Source organism: Plecotus auritus (assembly GCF_963455305.1).
Source record: "Plecotus auritus genome assembly, chromosome: 5".
Classification (NCBI taxonomy): Eukaryota; Metazoa; Chordata; class Mammalia; order Chiroptera; family Vespertilionidae; genus Plecotus; species Plecotus auritus.
In genome coordinates, this window is record NC_137776.1 from 82180441 (window position 1) to 82198064 (window position 17624).

At 43.0% G+C, this 17624-nt stretch overlaps 1 protein-coding gene across 3 annotated transcripts in view; it reads right to left on the reverse strand.

The window, feature by feature from the left end:
* The window catches only part of MGAT5 (alpha-1,6-mannosylglycoprotein 6-beta-N-acetylglucosaminyltransferase), a 409267-nt gene that overhangs the window by 147654 nt on the left and 243989 nt on the right, over positions 1 to 17624 (reverse strand). For all 3 annotated transcript variants that reach the window (XM_080670056.1, XM_080670057.1, XM_080670058.1), the window contains 2 exons: positions 5031 to 5107; positions 3978 to 4067 (listed from right to left, as the gene is read on the reverse strand). In XM_080670056.1, the coding sequence (XP_080526182.1) occupies positions 3978 to 4067; positions 5031 to 5107 (167 nt within the window). The remainder of the gene's footprint in view (positions 1 to 3977; positions 4068 to 5030; positions 5108 to 17624) is intronic.

Sequence of the window (17624 nt, forward strand, 5' to 3'; positions counted from 1 at the left end):
TTGTCCAGAATTTTAAAAATACTAGAATGGAATTAATTGGCTTCAGAAAACGTCTCTAATAATTTCATATTAACAAAGGTAGGGGTGTATGCCTGTTCCCTTCATCCAGCTCACAACCCGAATCAAATAGAAGTGTCCTATCCAGAAAAAAGAAGCCTATGTGAACAGCTAAATTTCTACATTACCAGAAGTCAAGGAATCTAAAATTAAATTAGATTGGTGAATGAGAACCAGAAATTGACTCTAATTCAGAAAGGAACTTACAGTCCTACATAAAATGTCACAAACATGTGATGCCCCAAAATTGTCCTAAAAAATAACAATATTAAAAACCATGGAAGTATTATAATGGAGAATGAATGTAATATACTACTTATATTTGTCTGACAAGCCATAGAACTAAAAGAGAATGTACTAATGAAGTAAGATTATAAAAATATTTATATAAAGCTATCCATGTTAATCTGAATAAATGTTAAACCCAGCTTGTTACTCTAACTGATTTTTCTCTCAAAGCTAGAGCTTGAATCTTAAGTATTTTTAGTATACTTTACAATTCTGGATTTTCTGTTCCTGTTTGAACCTAGGAAGCAGCCTAGCCTCAAGGCCCAGCTAACACCAACCACTCAGTGAACAGGAATTCAGTTTCCAAAAAAGCCCAGATGGCCAACTCAAGAATGATAACCATAAACATCCATATTAAGGCCTATGAGAAAATGTCCTGCACAGCCTATACATCCTGCACGTCCAAAACCCCTCCCACTAATTTCTTTGTTCTGCTTTCCCTCTCCAACCTGGTAAAAACCCTAGCCTACACTGAGATGTTAAGATGAACTTAAACATAGAAGGAAACAAGAACTGGCTTTTAAGATGAGTTTTGGGATGAGGGTCCCTCATCTTCTCAGGTTGCTGGCACTTGAATAAACCTCTTTCCTTCCCACCAGCACCTGACTCATGAGTTTGGCTTTTGTTGAAATAGGCAGCCAAACCTGGGTTTGGTTATAGTATCAGTTAGGTTTATTGTCATCTATCTGGCAGGCCCATATATACTCAGGAATCCTCGAGGTAGGATCCTTTCAAAATAAACAAACAAAATAAAAACTATTATTTTACAAAGTAAGAACCTGAGACACAAAGAGAGTAAGCAACTTTTCCAAAAGCACAGAGTTGAGAAAGCATCAGAAACACAAGCTGAAGTCAGGTATGAGGTGCTCCGTAAGTCAGTACTTCCTATAGGAGTAGCCATATTGGTGAAATTCTCCTCTTAACTCTAATAGGGTACCTACTGAGGTGCTATGATAAAGTGAAAATGTTTTAAAAGACCAGAGTTTCAAAGTTATTTTCAGGTTAAAACACGGAAAAAGAAGTCCCTAGTTGTCTTCCCACGGGAATTATTTCCACCCTTCTGGTTAAATTACCTGCACCCACTCTTCCTCTGCCATTATTCTCTTAAGATTATGAATGCATAGCAATGTGCCAAGAAAATGAGTTCTCAGTGATTGTTGACAATCAATGAATATAATAGCTGTTCAATAAGTGCTCACTGAACTGAACTCAACTGAACAAAAAGAAAAGCTCAATCATCTGCATAAGAAGAGTTTGGAATACATTTCACATCTCTGAAAGAGAAAATGTAGTTAAAGGCTCTGAAAGGAAACACCCAGGCTCCACTATTAAGTATATATGACCTATTAGGTCTCTATACAGCTCTGTCTGCTCCACATCCTCGCAATTTACCTTCCCTGGAATCTCACTATTTTCTCCTCTTAGCTACATCCTCCTTTTAGGTGAGTGAGAATAGGGTGGCAGTTTCAAAGGAAGGGAACAAGCTCACAAATAATCACAGTCCCTTTCCATCTGGTCCATTCTCTCACACCATCCCAGATGACAAAAGGCTGGAGTGGGAATGTAAAATCCTCTACCTTTACCTCAACAACCCACCCCAGCATTCCAGCTCTCAAGAAAGCATGAAATTAGCTCAGCTTGTCAATCAGGGAGCACAGTTGGACTCTAGCTAAATTCTATCAAATGGAAGGGAAAGAAAACTTTGGAAAATTAAACTGAATGAGGAACCTTTTCCTCAGGGCAGGCAAGGCACTTCTAATGACTTCTCACTAGAGGGAAGTTCACCCAGGGACCCTGGCCTTCCTCCTCAGGGGAAGATGGGCCTCAGGCCACCTAAGCTAGAAACATTCCAACAAATGCTAAAGAATCAATTTGCCAGCAGCCTGCTAATGAGGAGCATCACACACCCAATTCCCTGTGCTTTTAATTTGCAAAAGGTATTTTAACTGTCATTTGATCTGAGGATTCCCAGGATCCCTGCAGGGTGGCCATGGGGCAACCTGTCAAAAAAAAAGTCTGCATGGATCTTACAAAGGCAAGAGAAGTGAAGGTGTAGGAGAGGGAAAACCCACAGAAGCCAGGGCCACATACCCTGAAGCCCTATTGTTTGGCCTCCATCCCCCAAAGCTGTTCCTGTCACTATGACACAGAAGAGAGGCACCTGAATCCCACAAGAAAAACTATGGGAAAGCATTTCATTTACCCTCATAATGGAGGCAGTCTCCTCCCTGCATGGCAGCTCCAGGGAGCAGTTATTCACTATCTGTCAAAGGGCAACTACATACAAAAATGGGGGAGAGAATAAAAAAGAAATGGCAGCCGAGAGCCTGCCAAGTGCACATCCTCTGAAATTAGCCAGCACCATTTCCATAAAGGTGGAGGGGAAGCCAGCAAGTTTTGATTTCCTATTCAGTTTTTCCGAGCACCTTGCCTGGGATAAAGTCTTAACTCTATTCCACTGCTTGATTTTCCTAAAGATGACATAAGATCATTAAAGCATATGGTCTTTACCTTAAATGCTCTGCAACACTTAAAAAAACTGCTATTCAAATTGAAGGGTACAAATAAAAATGAAATTCAGATAAAAAGGAGAAAATTAACACATTCTGTAAGTAAATAGCTAATTTTTGCCAACAAGCACAGGAAAAGACGCTCAACATCACTAATTATTAAGGAAGTGCAAACCAAACCACAATGAAATACCACCTCACCCTCATTAGGATGGTTACCATAAAAAAAATAAACAAAAATACCCCACAACCCAGAAAATAACAAGTGTTGGTGAGGATGTGGAGAAACTGGAACCCTCATGCACTGTTGGTGAAAATATAAAATGGTGCAACCACTTTGGAAAAGTTTGGAGGTTCCTCAAAAACCAAAAAGTAGATTCACCCTATGACCCAGGAATGTCACCCTATGACATTCCACTTCTGGATATATACTCAAAAGAACTGAAAGCTGGGTCTCACAGTTATGTGCACACCCATGTTCACAGCAGCATTATTCACAATAGCTAAAACGTGGATGCAATCCAGTGTCCATCAACGGATCAGTGGATAAGCAATTTGTGGCATATAATAAAACAAAATATTGGTCAGCCTTAAAAAGGAAATTCTGACATAGCTACAACATAGATAAACCTTGAGAAAATTATGCTAAGAGAAATAAGCTGATCACCAAAAGACAAATAGTGTATAATTTCACTTATATGAATACTTGGAGTAGTCAAAACCATAGCAAATGGTGGGGCTGGAAGTGGAAAGAAAAAAAAGCTACTGTTTAATATTTAAAAGGCACAGTTTCATATTTGCAGGATGGAGGGTTCTGGAGGTGGATGGATGGTGGTGATTGCTGCTGGGCAATATGAATGTATTCAATGTACACTTAATGGTTTAGGATATTACATGTATTTTACTGCATTTCTTTTAATGAGGAAAAAAATTAGTTAGCTAAACCTGCTTTTCCCACAAAGAAAAAAAAAAGTAATCCTAGTAGGAGGCAGAGGAGAGTAATGAAGAAAGAAATCACAGGTCTATCATGTAAAAACATTACCCGTTTTCAAGCTCTTCGAATTCCGGGCATGGCTGCAAAATCTGTTAATCACAACCATCCACCCCTCCTAAGCCACTCACCTCACTGAGGTAAATAAAAAAGGAGCAGGTGGACCCATCCACTCCGTAGTCTGCGTAGCAGGGATCCGAGCGCCACATATCTTTCATCCACTGAAACAACAAGAGCCAGGTAAGAACACCTCTGAATGGCCTGTTCCAGGTGACCCTGCCCATCTGCTGATAGAGGAGAGGACAAGCCGTGGCCTAAGCTCAGTCACTTAGCTGAGGTCAGGATGACAGACGCTGAGCCCCTGCATGATCCACAGATGCACTGACTTGAGCTGGGCCTTGGCAGATGTGCTTAGTTAAGAGTGGAGAGAGGCCAGGGACACGCCAGGCAGCAAAGCCCAGGAGAGGCAATGGCTAGGAGAGTTTTATCAAGAGCAGGTGCCTGATGGGACCCTGCACCTAAATCCCCTCTGCACAGAAAGCTGGTGTCACCAGCGTAGCAGTTTCTTTTGTGAAGAGTACATGAATGAATGTGGGAGTTCCAAATGGAGACCATGTGAATGTTTCTGAGGTTTGGTCTCCCCCTCCTAACTGTATTCCAGAACCGAAACTTTTCTCTGGGAACCACTGAGCAGGTGAGTAGTCTCCCCAAGGACAGGCCATATAAATAAGGTTCTTAAAAATGTTAAGATCATGGTCAGGTGTCTCTGGGTATTCAATTGCAAATGTAAATATGACATTTAAATGACAACCTGGAGACCTCAGAAGTGGGGCCCCAGGGATGGGAGAGAGAAGTTGGACACTAAACAACGGCAGCCCCTTGTCACTGATCCCTGAAAGATCACCTGCTGGAATCTGGGAACATCCCCATGGATGTTCAAAGGCTGCTTCAAAGACACAGAAGGGGACCAAACTGGTCCAGGCTCGTTCAGTCTGACCACTTAGAGCCACTGTTGACTAATCCCATGGAGTTGGCACATCAGGGAAGAGTTGCCATGGCCACAGCCCCAAATAAGCAGGACTGAAGCAGCCCTTACATGACTCCCTTAAAGGGCTCGCTCTCCCTTTAAGGAAGGGCATGTAGAATGAGGATGATGGAAATAAATACACATCACTTGGCCTTACCTTGATTTTCCCCTCACAGTGGGGGTAGCCATCCATAGGAGGCAATACACATTTTTCTTGAGCTCCATTAATGATATCTGTAAAGGATGAAAAAGGACAAAGGATACCATGAAGTTTATGAAAAACAAGCCTAACATCCATGCTGTGACCCATGTAACCCCTCCAGCTGGCAACAGGTCTGACCTGACCTGAGGAGGCCCACCTATGGCTGACCGGAAACCTATGTGTGTGGCCCAGGTTGGAAGGGTGAGCTACACCAACCAGAGTGGTTGCTTGGAAATCTGCAAGTGGGAATCTGAGCAACCAAAGAAATAGGGTGCAGGAAACAAAGCCATGGGCCCCACCAGGCGATGCAGACAAACTGAGGTCATGAGCAGCTTCATGAAAACGTGTGCTTGAGCAGAGGCAGCCAGCAGGAGAGAGGTGAGCAGAACATATGCGCGGGGAGCTGAGAGCCCTGAGATACATCTGTGACATAGAGCCTCTTATGGACCCAGTTCTTAAATTACCCCTAAGATCTCCTTACTGCTTCAAATATTTCCTCACCCAAGCTCCCTTTCTACTAGCTAGCCCAAAGTAGATTCCTATTCCTTGTAACTACAGAGTAAGAATAAAAAGAATGCCTTTAAGAAGCTTTTCGTTTAGTGGCGAACAACAGATGAATAATTAAACACCTGAGCAGCATGACAGACACCAATGCTCAGGTGGGGCAAGGGTAGGATGCCCATCCCAAGGGTCAAAGAAGGCTTCCTGGGTCCAGCACAACTTGGCTGAGGTGTGAAGATGAAGTAGAAGCAAGTCAGGTAGGGACAAGGTAGAGATGGTGATCAGGCACCGAGGTGGTTCCACCCTGGGTGGAATGACAGTGTGAGGTGCGGGGAGGTCAGACAAGACAAGCAGGCGGGGTCCAAATCAGAAGGCCTCAGCACCAAGTTCCCCGTGCCAAGGGTGTGACAGAGCTCTGAAAGGCTTTGAGGAGGGAATGGTTGGGTCAGATTTTTGTGTAGGAATAACCACTTTAGCAGGACAGCCCTAAACCTACACGCTTCTCTTTTTGGACCTACTATATTTCAGACCTGCAGGGAAAATGTCACCATTCCTTATGCTGACAGTTTTCCATCTACACAAAGTACTAATGATAAATTAGATCCCAAGCCACAATATCATTCAACAGTGGTACACAAGTGGTGTTGGTGGCTGCTGAGGCAGAAAGAGAGGTGAGTGCAAAGGGGGGTTTTGGTGGTATCTTTCCCTTAAAAACCAGTTCTTTTGATAGTCTGAAACAGAGATATTTTTTTACCTCTTGATTCAGTGTTTTCAATGAGCATTCCACTTGCTAAGAAGGATAACTAGAACATAACACCAATATCCTCCTTATCATATATTGGAGGCAGTGCCATTTAACAGTCAACATGGAAAGCACTTAGCTTGTCGAAGTCCCTATTTCCCCATCCATAAAATCGGAATAACCATATTCTGCTTCACCCAGCTCCCATTTACTAAGTTAACACATAAAAAGTCCGGCACTGCTAACGTCTAGTACACAGACCAGAGCCCACACTTAGAAGCTGGCATTTGCTATGCAATTGGACACAACTTTCACTCTCCACATGCAGGAAAACATATTTCAAGTGCACAGTCGCTCTGGAAGCACTCTCTCTCTCTCACTTACTCATAAGGGAACCACCAGCTTCAGAATCCACTTATTGACTAGCTGGTCTCACCAAAGAATAGGACGCTTCTCCACATCTACCGCACCTATCACTAGCTTTAATTCGATTTTTCTGTGACACATGTACGAAGCAAAGCAGCAGCAGAGGTCCCAAGGAATGAAGCTGAGTCTAGAACAGCTGGGAGTGGGCAATGAGACATTTAAGGAGACACTTAGGTAAAATACCCCCTTTATTTATATGCTCTTCCAGTTCCGATGCTCAGAGCCAGAAGTCCACAAAACTAGAAGCTGCTGAGTTGGAGGTGTGATGTGTGGGGTGAAGAGAAATGACCGGGGTAAAAGGGACAAACTGGTCCATGAAGGTAAGCAAGCGAAGCATATCTGCTGGCAGTGTGTGCCCTCCTTATCAGGAGTTATGTCAAGGGTAGGCAAACATTGACCATGAAGGCCCAGATCGTAAGTATATGAGGCTCAGCAGGCCACACGGTCTCTGTCATAGGCATCCACTCTGGCTTGTACCAGGAATGCAGCCATAGACGATGGGAAAGAACTATTCTGGCTGTGAACCAACAAAGCTTGACTTATAAAAGCAGGCACAGACCCCCGAGTCTGCTCTGCAGAGAGTTCCACAATGAGGAGCCTCATTTCTGCTAAGTCCTGTTGAAAGGGCCTTTTCTAGGACACCTGTCGTCATCCTCTGCCAGGAATGCCCTTCCTCTCACGCCATGTGCCCTCCACCCCACTGCACCCAGCTGGAGCCTTCCTTCTGTAAGCCCTGCTCCACACCACCTGGGAAGAAGCAGTCCTATGCTCCTTCCCATGCCCAGTCAGGGCTTGGTGCTGCCCTCCTAACAACTCCTCTGGCTGTAACAATTACATGGTTTTCTTTTCATTTGCCCATCGCCCCTCCTTGAGGACTGTATGGGAAGGTAATGCCCTTCTGCTCCTCCACCAGGCACTGGGTAAGTACTGCTTGGCGGAATAAACACCCCCTGTTCCACGGGCACCCTGGGTCTGACTGCTCAGGGAGAACTGGGTGGAGACCCCTGCAAGGGCAGGGCTCTTACTGCTCCTCCACTGGCAGCGTGTCAATGCATCCAACAGGATCTCCTGTGCCAGTCCACTCTCTTATGATGAATTTTCTATTAAGTTCCACAGCGATGGGTGTGAATAGACAATGACTGCCACAAGCTCCATTTATAGGCTTGGGGCTCTGCTGTAGAAGAGATCTGTGAACGGGGAAGCAGGCTGTATCCATCTTCCCCGTGAGGGCAGAGCTGCTAGGAGTCCCACAACTGGTGGCCTGATAGGGTGCTCCCCACCTCTCAGCATCTCTCAGAGGACAGCTCCCCATGTTGTTTTCATCACAGCAATAAAGACTCAACAAACTATGTTCTTATTAGTTTGTGTCCACAGAGCACTGTCCCACCTGTGGAAGAGCCTCCGATGTAAGTTTGGTTAAAAAACAAAAATTCAGGTTCATGTCATTGCTTTTCAGGAGCAATTTAGCTTCCTGTACACAGGCCTCTTGAACAGGAGGAGACAGGATTCTGCAAGACAAGTTACTAGGATCTTCTCCCTGCTATTCACCGCTATTCACCCTGAGCTCTCCAGTATCCTAGTTTTTCCTTTTTAACAGTGAAAGGGCACGGGGTGGGGTGGGGGGCGCGGGAGGCAGGGGGGAGGAGTGGGCGGGGAGGGGGTAAGCAATGAGGCTCAGCTCTGACTACTGTCCAGGTTCAGTTTCGCCCCTCACTTTCCCACAATGGCATCTTGCACCAAGAACTTCACTTGGGTACTGACTCTATGGTGTTGTCGATCAGGCATTACATGAGCAACAGATGACCTAGATATGAAAATCCTGTTGCTTAATCCATCACCAGTACCACACACTGTAGGAGGACACAAACCCTGGGTTTAATCCAAAAGGACACGTTTCCTGTTCCCCACATTGCCTGCTTCTGGAAGGACACGTGCACGGCAGGAACAGGCACAGCAGTGGTGTCTGCAACAGATCCACAGCAGGGCTCCTGTCCAGTGTGGAGCCAGACTCTCCGACAGCCCTAAGATCTGCACATACACTGAGACACATACAGAGAGAGACAACGGCATGGCAAACACATACCAGAAAGCCACGGTGACAAAGAGAGTTGGAATCAGACACACAGCTTTCTTACTTGTGCTTTTCTCTACCTCTGAGGAAGAAAGGAAAGTGGGGACAGAGGAGGGCAGGAAGGGCAGAGGTGACGGGGTCTCAGAGCGGCAGTGAGAACAGAAAGGGTGATACAGGAAAGGATGTGGCCTGGCCCGTTTAGCTCAGTAGTTGAGCATCAACCTATGAACTAGGAGGTCACAGTTCAATTCCTGGTCAGGGCACATCCTGGGTTGCAGGCTCCATCCCCAATGGGGAGCGTGCAGGAGACAGCCAATCAATAATCCTCTATCATCATTGATGCTTCTGTCTCTCTCTCACTCTCCTTCCTCTATGAAATCAATAAACAACAACAATAACAACAACAAAAACAGAAAGGAAGGTGAATGGTGAAAACCTCCCTCAACAAATCACCTGCCTTTCTGAAGTGGTGTCACATACACTGTCACACTGTACACTAACCACATCCTCCTGAAAAAGGAAGATAGTTAACTATCTTATAGTTGGAAAAGAGAAACTTTAAAATCCTCAGCATCTACTTCCAAACTCAGCTTGCAGTCACTGGGAACATCCCGCCAAAGCCTGCTGCTTGCCATTTGCTGAAAATGTCAGCTCTGTACCCTTAAAAGACAAGGTCTGTACCCACAAAGGGCTCACCACGCGGTGCTGGAGGTGGGACCACATACAACAGAGCGAGGCCCACGTCAGCAGAGCCCCTCCCCATGCACAGCGTTCGCGAAGGCAGGACAGCCATCCTCGGTGCAATGGCCCAGTGCCCAACACAGCACCTGGCACACTGGGGACTTCATATGCTTATAAAAAGAGGCTCCAACAAAGGAGCCTCAATCCCTATCCTACTACCTGCAATCCCTATCCTACTACCACGAGGGAGATGAAGTGGTGTTTGTAAGAGAGCCCCACACAGAAGACAGCTATTCAGAGTGAAAGATGACCCTGACAAGACAGCTTCCCTTGCCAAGGCTCACCTTTCTATACATTAATTACAACAAAGATAACAAGTGTATGAAATGGCACTTCTTTATAAGACTTATACAACATTGTACCAATGACTTTTTATTTAGAACTGAACAGGCAGCTGATAGGTTAAGGGTGTCTGATTCCCTCATCACCACTATTTTAAGGCGGGGGAGGGAGAAAAAGTAGTTAAAAAAAACTCAGAAATTTCAAAAAACAGGACCATCTGTCTACTCCAGTAAGTTTTAGGAAACTGAGTTCAGTCTCCTCACCCAACTCCTTTGCCAACAGTGAAGATAACCATCTTCCTGAATGAGGGTTCAATTAAACCCAAAGGTACCCCACATATTTCCTCTCAGAAGATAAAGGGGTCCAGCAATTCTGTTTTGTGTGTAGGACAAGGTGGCATTTCCCTGGGAACACCTGAAAGGAACATGCAGGCCTGGTTATCAGATGGCCCCTGGGAGTGCCCACAGGAGCCTGCCCCCATCCCAGGCTCCCACACCAGCTGGGAACTGACTCAGTCTCTGCACTCAGCCTGGACCCTGAGCTCCCCCAGCACCTGCATCAGCTGGCCTGGTGTCAGGAGTTAATCACAATAAATCGGACAGAAACCAGCCCTAGTGAAATATAAGCTCCCGTTAAAAATGACCTTACCAGCCATCCTCAGCTTGGCCGCTACTCACTTACGGCCATTTTACATTGGCGGCATGAAAAAAATGATTTAATTTCTATTAACTGAGTCAAGCACACATGTCCCAGCGCCAGGGCCCACCAACGGAGCTAGGGAGCTACGTCGGTCTGGCAATAGGTGAGACCCACTCACAGACCCCAGGGATGCCTAATGGACACCTTGAAAAGAGTTGCTTGTATTTCATAGTTTTTGTTGTTTTAACCTAAAAAGCTAGAGATGCAATCATTGTATCAAAAGTGTTTAGAGCTGCCAGGGACTTCTGAAGCCATATTAGTAAACCATTCATTTTTCCTGGTTCATAAAATCAAGGCTTAGAGACATGAAGTGCCTCGCTCACTCACTGATTAGGCAAAATTCCTTAAGCGCCTCCCATGTACAAAGCATTCTACATGTTAACACCAGGCCTCTGTCTTCTGAGTCAAGATTATTTCCACTACACGGTTTCTAGGTATTAAAAGGCACACCACTACCATCACCACCTCCATGTACTGCACTGGAGGTCTGACTTATCAACAATGAAGAATGAAATGACAAATTCTCACTCCTCACTAAACAAGCACCTCCAAAGGCTCCTGCGCTTATTAAAAACTGGGAGCTGCAGTACTGCCCATGGACAAATACAGCCATACAGGAAGTCAGCAAGAAAGGCACAGTCAATGTACGTGGTTTCACAATTATGCACTACTTTTCAAGAATGAAACTGATGTATGAAAAGAATGAAATTGTGAGGATTGCCACAAACACACTGCCTAGGATAATCAATTTCACAAAATTTCAAATCATAGTAATAGTCAAAATAACCTTAGATTATTTATGCTTTCCTTACCCTCTGTCATTTATTTACTTTTTTTTTTTTTGCAGAGGGTATGACAAAGGAAAGCATACATAATCTAATATTAATAAGCCAGCATTAGTAAGAATTTTTTCTTTTGTCAGTAGAATAGAATTAAAAAGAGGACCTATGATTAAGATTCTCAGAAGAAGGGCAGGGTCCATAAGAATGTTGTATACACATAGACACCTCTACATTCTGATAAACCCCCAGGCATTGCTATTAATAAAAGCACGTGAGAGTCCCAGGAATGTTCAAGCAGGAAGGTTGGTCATCTCACACCTAGACACACATATGTGTAGCAGGTAGAAAATGGTTGGGGTTAAATACCTGCCATGGACATAAAAAACACACACAAGAAAACCTTACCATCATTAGAAATCAGGGAAATGCAAATAAAAGATAATGAGATACAACTTGACCCACTGAAAAGGCTATGATAAAAATTCAGATACTAACAAGCACTGGCAAGGATGTGGAGAAATCAGAACCCTTAAACACTGCTGGTAGGAATATAAAATGGTGCAGCTATTTTGGAAAACAGTCTAGCACTTCCCTAGAAAGTTAAACAGTTACCATCTGACCCAGCAATTCCAATCATAGGTATACACTCAAGAATATGCAAAACTATGTCAGCCCAAAAGTTCACAGTAGCATTATTCCTAAGGGCCAAAAGCTGAACAACGGAAACAATCCAAAAGTTCATCACTGATGAATAAATAGACAAAATGTGGTCTATCCACACAATGAAATATTATTCAGCCATAAAATGGAATGAAGTACTGATTCACGCTACAACATAAAGAAATTAATTTAAGTAAAAAAGGCAGTAACAAAAGATCATACATTACATGAAACATCCAGAATAGGCAAATCTATAAAGACAGAAGTAGATTAGTGGTTGTTTAGGACTAGGGAAAAGGGAGGCTGGAAGGAAGGTAATGATAGTTAATAGGTATGGAATTTCTTTTTGAGGAGATAAAAATGTCCTAAAATTGACTGTGGTAATGGTTGCACAACTGTGTGAATATACATAAAGCTACTGAGTTATACACTTTGGATAAATAAATTGTATGGTATGCAAATTATATCTCAATAAAACCATTACAAAAACAAACAAACAAACAAACAAAAATCTCACAAAAAACCTTGTCGCTGATTCATTCAACAAATACTGCACCTAAATGAGCATCTGCAAATAGTGTATAGATAAAACAGGTAAAGGAATTAAGAGGTATAAACTACTAGTTATAAAATAAATAAGTCATGGGATGTAATATAGAGCATAGGGAATATAGTCAATCCTATATAATAAAGAGGTAATATGCAAATCGGCCGTCACACCCTCACAAAGATGGCTGCCTACAACCAGGCCAGCAGGGGGGTTAGTGAGGGAGAGCAAACAACTGAACAAGCAGGCTGCGTGGGGCGATCAGGCCAGCAAGGGGGTTAGTGATGGACGACCAAATGACTAAACAAGCAGGCTGTGTGGGGCGACCAGGCCAGCAGGGAGGTTAGTGAGGGATGACCAAATGATTGAACAGCAGGCTGCGTGGGGCAACCAGGCCAGCAGGCGGGTTAGTGAGGGACGACCAAATGACTGAATAAGCAGGCTGTGTGGGGCGAGCAGGCCGGCAGGGGGACCGTGAGGGACGACCAAATGACTGAATAAGCAGGCTGTGTGGGGCGACCAGGCCAGCAGGGGGACCGTGAGGGATGACCAGGCTGGCAAGGGGGGCAGTTGGGAGCTACCAGGCCAGCAGAGGGGGTAGTAAGAGGCAACCAGGCTGGCAGGGGAGGGGGGCAGATAGGGGAGACCAGGCTAGCAGGCGGGGTGCAGTTGGAGGCGACCAGGCCGGCAGTTGGGGGTGATTAGGCTGGCAGAGGGGGGGGCAGTGAGGGGTGACTAGGCAGGCAGGCAGGTGAGCAATTAGGAGCCAGTGGTCCAGGATTGTGAGAGGGATGTCCGACTGCCGGTTTAGGCCTGATCCCCGGGATCAGGCCTAAACCGGCAGTCGGACATCCCCCAAGGGGTCCCGGGTTGGAGAGGGTGCAGGCTGGGCTGAGGATACCCCTCCCTCCCCTGTGCATGAATTTCATGCACCGGGCCTCTAGTAATATTATAATAACTTTTGTGGTGACAGATAGTAACTAGACTTATCATGGGGAGCATTTCATGATGTACATCATTACAATGTGAGATGTGGTATCCAGTTATGATAAATAGACATACCAGTCATTAAGCTGGGAGAATGCTAACTTTATACAACAAAGGAAAAAGTTTACCAGTGCCATATTTCTAGAAAATATATATACATATATATTTCTGTAGATAATATTTTGTAAAATATGTTTTTACTGACTTTAGAGAGAGTGGAAGGGAGAGAGAAAGAGAGAGAGAAACACTGATGAGAGAGAAACATCCATTGGCTGCCTTCTGCATGCTCCTACTGGGGATCGAGCCCAGAACCTGGGCATGTGCACTGACAGGGAATCGAACCCGAGTCTTCTTGGTGCGCGGGATGACATTCAACCAACTGTGCCACACCTACCAGGGCTGTATATAATGTTTTTTTAAAATAATATACAGTATTGACAGAGTCTGATGCATCCTCAGTGGTCAAGTTAGATTTAAGAAAATATTTTGAGAAGTAGGTGGCAGACATTAAAAATTCATGATTATACCGCAAAACGACATCATATTCTCAAGTTAGGAGCCCGAGGCAATTTTCACCTGTTCTCCTCTCCATAAGCAAGGCAGGGCACAGCCTTCCCTAACTTTCCTCTCCTCTATGCAGGTTCCTGGGAAGGGGACAGAAGCACTGTGTAGCTGTCCTATTGTAACAACGAGGAGCCCTGGAACCTGGAGCACACACATCTTTCTTCACTCACTCGAATAACAAGGGGTTCAATTTTCTTCTAAAATACAGTTGAGTTAAGCACAGCTCACATATTTCTGACCATCCTTATCAAACTGTCAGAGGTGCTTGTGTTGTAGGTTTGAATCTTGTTAAGGAAATTAGAGAAATATATACAGAGAGAGAGAGAGAGAGAGAGTGTGTGGTCCCTTCTTGAAACAGAAAAAGAAAAGAAATAAATATGGAATCAATAACTGTACAAGGCAGGCTGTATCCCCAAGCTATTTTCATTGTGCAAACTGCCAAGAATAGCTGTTATCACACAATGCCATTTTGAATCACATGTCACAAGCCTTTATGCAGCTGCGGGTAAAGGACAGGGATTCTAACAGGCCACCCAGACACCTCCAGGCAGGGAGCAAGTGCTCTGATCACTCTCTTAATAGAGATCAAGATAAACTTTTGTTTTCATTCTCATATGAACTGTGTTTTTCATTTTATTTTATTTGCTTGCTTATAGCCTCCCTTTCTAGCATGGAAAAATAAATTGTAAGTTAATTTATAATTAAGATGACACCCTGATCATATGTTTTTGGTACTAGAAAAAGAAGTAGAGTGAGAACAAAAAATGAAGCTGGTGGCATAGACTATTAAGAACACCCAAAAATACACCAAGCCCAAGTACATCAAGCACACATTTGAAGAAAGGCTGAGAGCTAAGTAATTTTTAGGTAACATTTGATTTACCCAGAATTGCATCAAATCTACAAGCCCACTTGCATAAAACATACATGCTATTCCTGCTAGGTAAATCCTTGGCTAGGAATGTCTCTCAAAACCCAGGTTGCCTTGTAACTTAACTCCTTTTATCTCTCCTAGCCCTTAGTAGGTTTTCCTTCCTGTGAAAAGAAAACATGCCTGGTATTAAGACATTTGGACTCTGGTATCAGCTTGTCAGGTTGAGAGAGTAACATACATATTCCTAAATGATAAGTTTGCCCTGGAATGCTACTCATCTACTCAACAGAAAAGGCTAGCATGTATGAATGCAAGTTCATGATAGTATGAAACACAACAGTTTTCAAATGCCTGGACATTTGTTTCAAGAAGGGGCCTGTTCCTAGACCAGGCTTTGGTTTTTAGAGTCAGATCCTGAGGGCTCTGATCCTTGGGGGTGGAGTTACTACCTGAAGGTCTTCACCAGATACCGTTCCACCATGTTAGTATCCAGAACACACTGCCTCTCACTCCTCTCCAGCCACGCGGTCCAGGGCAGAGGGAGACTGTCATTAAAAACTCACTCTCCTTATCAACCAAGAAATGGTTATTGTGTCAAAAGCAAGGAAGAGCCAGTGTACATACCAAAAGGCAGGAGAAAGTCGAAGCTGTGGTAAGAAATAACCCAGATTGTTGACCAGGGCAGACTACTGAAGTGCACTACTTGTGTGAGAGCTATGTGATTAATTTAACATGAGATTCTTTATCAATCAAAGCTGAGAAATTATACACTGGCAATGGCAGAGAAGCTCATATTGGAATGGTCTTCCCACAGATAATACTGACAATAAGACAATGATCCCCCCGAAAGAGAAAACTGCACTGGGCAAGATCCTCATTTCATAGCTTGGCCTTTAAGGGGAATCTGGCTTCTGGTGGTGGGAGGTAAGTAGAAGGTAAGCAAAATGCTACAAACTTAGAATTTAGTTTGGGCAATTAGGATGGCTAGAAATGGAAGAAGGATATCTCCAGAAAGTGGGAGCCAGAGAAGAGAAACCCCCTAATCTGCATATAAACTGCCTTAAAATCCTTGAATGACCCCATAACTAAGCATTTTTAGGGGAGACTCCAAGGAAACCTCTAAAGGTGTTCAGAGATTCAGCTATTGTTCACTGTGGGGGAGTCAGAGTTTGCATCCTGACAAGTCAAAGGGGTTTGGTTAACATTTCAACTTTCCACTAAAATCCCAGAAAGGCCTTGCATCAGTCCCCAGGACTTAAGATTCCCTAGATTTACTAAGACTAGGGTGGAAACTTAAACAATCACATCCAACAACTGATAAAATCAAGTCTTCTTAAGTTGAAGGTGTTGAAGTCAGTAACTTAACTGCCTACTAGAACAAAAATCAACACTCTTCAGAGGAAGATAACAGAATACAGACATTCTACAAATATAGTATTATAATGCCCAATATATAATAAAGAATTACTAGAAATGTGGAAAACAGAAAAAATGTGAACCAAAATCAAGAAAATGAATAAACACAAATATATCCCAAAATGAAGTAAATGTTGAAATTGACAAAGATTTTAAAGAGTTATTATAAATATGATTAATGAAAAGGAAAGGACAATTTAACAAAACAAAACAAAACAAAATTCCTTAACTAAAAGTTTATCATCTAAAATGAAAAATCCACAGAATAAAGTTGACAACAGTTTGGAGATGGTAGAAGAAAGAATCAGAGAACTTGAAAAATGGAAATTATTCAAACTGCAAAACAGAGACTATAAAAATAAATATACTGGGGAGGAAAAATGAGCAGAGCTTCAGGGACCTGTGGGACAACATCATGTAAACTGTAGATGAAGTGGTCCCCAGAAATAAAAAAAAAATAAAAAAAAAGAACATGGAGAAGAAAAGTACTTGAAATAATAGCCAAAAACTTTCCAAATTTGAAGAACATTAACTTCAGATCCAATATCTCAGTGAACCAGAAGCAAGATAAATACAAAGACAATTTCATTTATCGTAGTCAAACTGCTAAAAGCCGAAGATAAAGAACAAATGTTGAAAGCAGCCAGAGAAACATGAGATACATCACATAAGAGGGAACAAAAATAGAAATACCACAGAATTTCTCATCACAAAAATATGAAAGCTAGAAAACAAGGGAAAAGTCTCTTTTAAGTGTTAAAAGAAAACTGTGGTTGACCCAAAATTCTCTACCAGATTCTGTACCTTAAATAATTTCTGCCACAAAAAGTGATTTTCAGATAAAGAATGAAGAGAGAATTCACCACCATCAATAACTTACATGGCAAGAAAGAAATAAAGGAAGTTCATTGCGATGAAAGGAAAATGACAGCAGATGAAAACTTGGAACTATAGAAAAGAATGAAAAGCATCAGAAATATTAATATACAGGTAAATATAAAAGACTATTGTTTTTTCCTTCCTTTAATTTCTTTATCAATTGACTGTCTAATGCAAAAACCATGGTAAGTTATAACGAGGTTTAAAATATTTGTAGATGCAGGATATTTAATAACAATAGTACAAAGAATGAGGGATTAATGAAATTAAACATGGAGTTTATAATACTATCTCTAGTATTAACTCTTAACTGTGATTTTCCCTTCTTGGCTGCATCAGACACAATGATAACAGCTATATACGAAGTATTAAACTAGC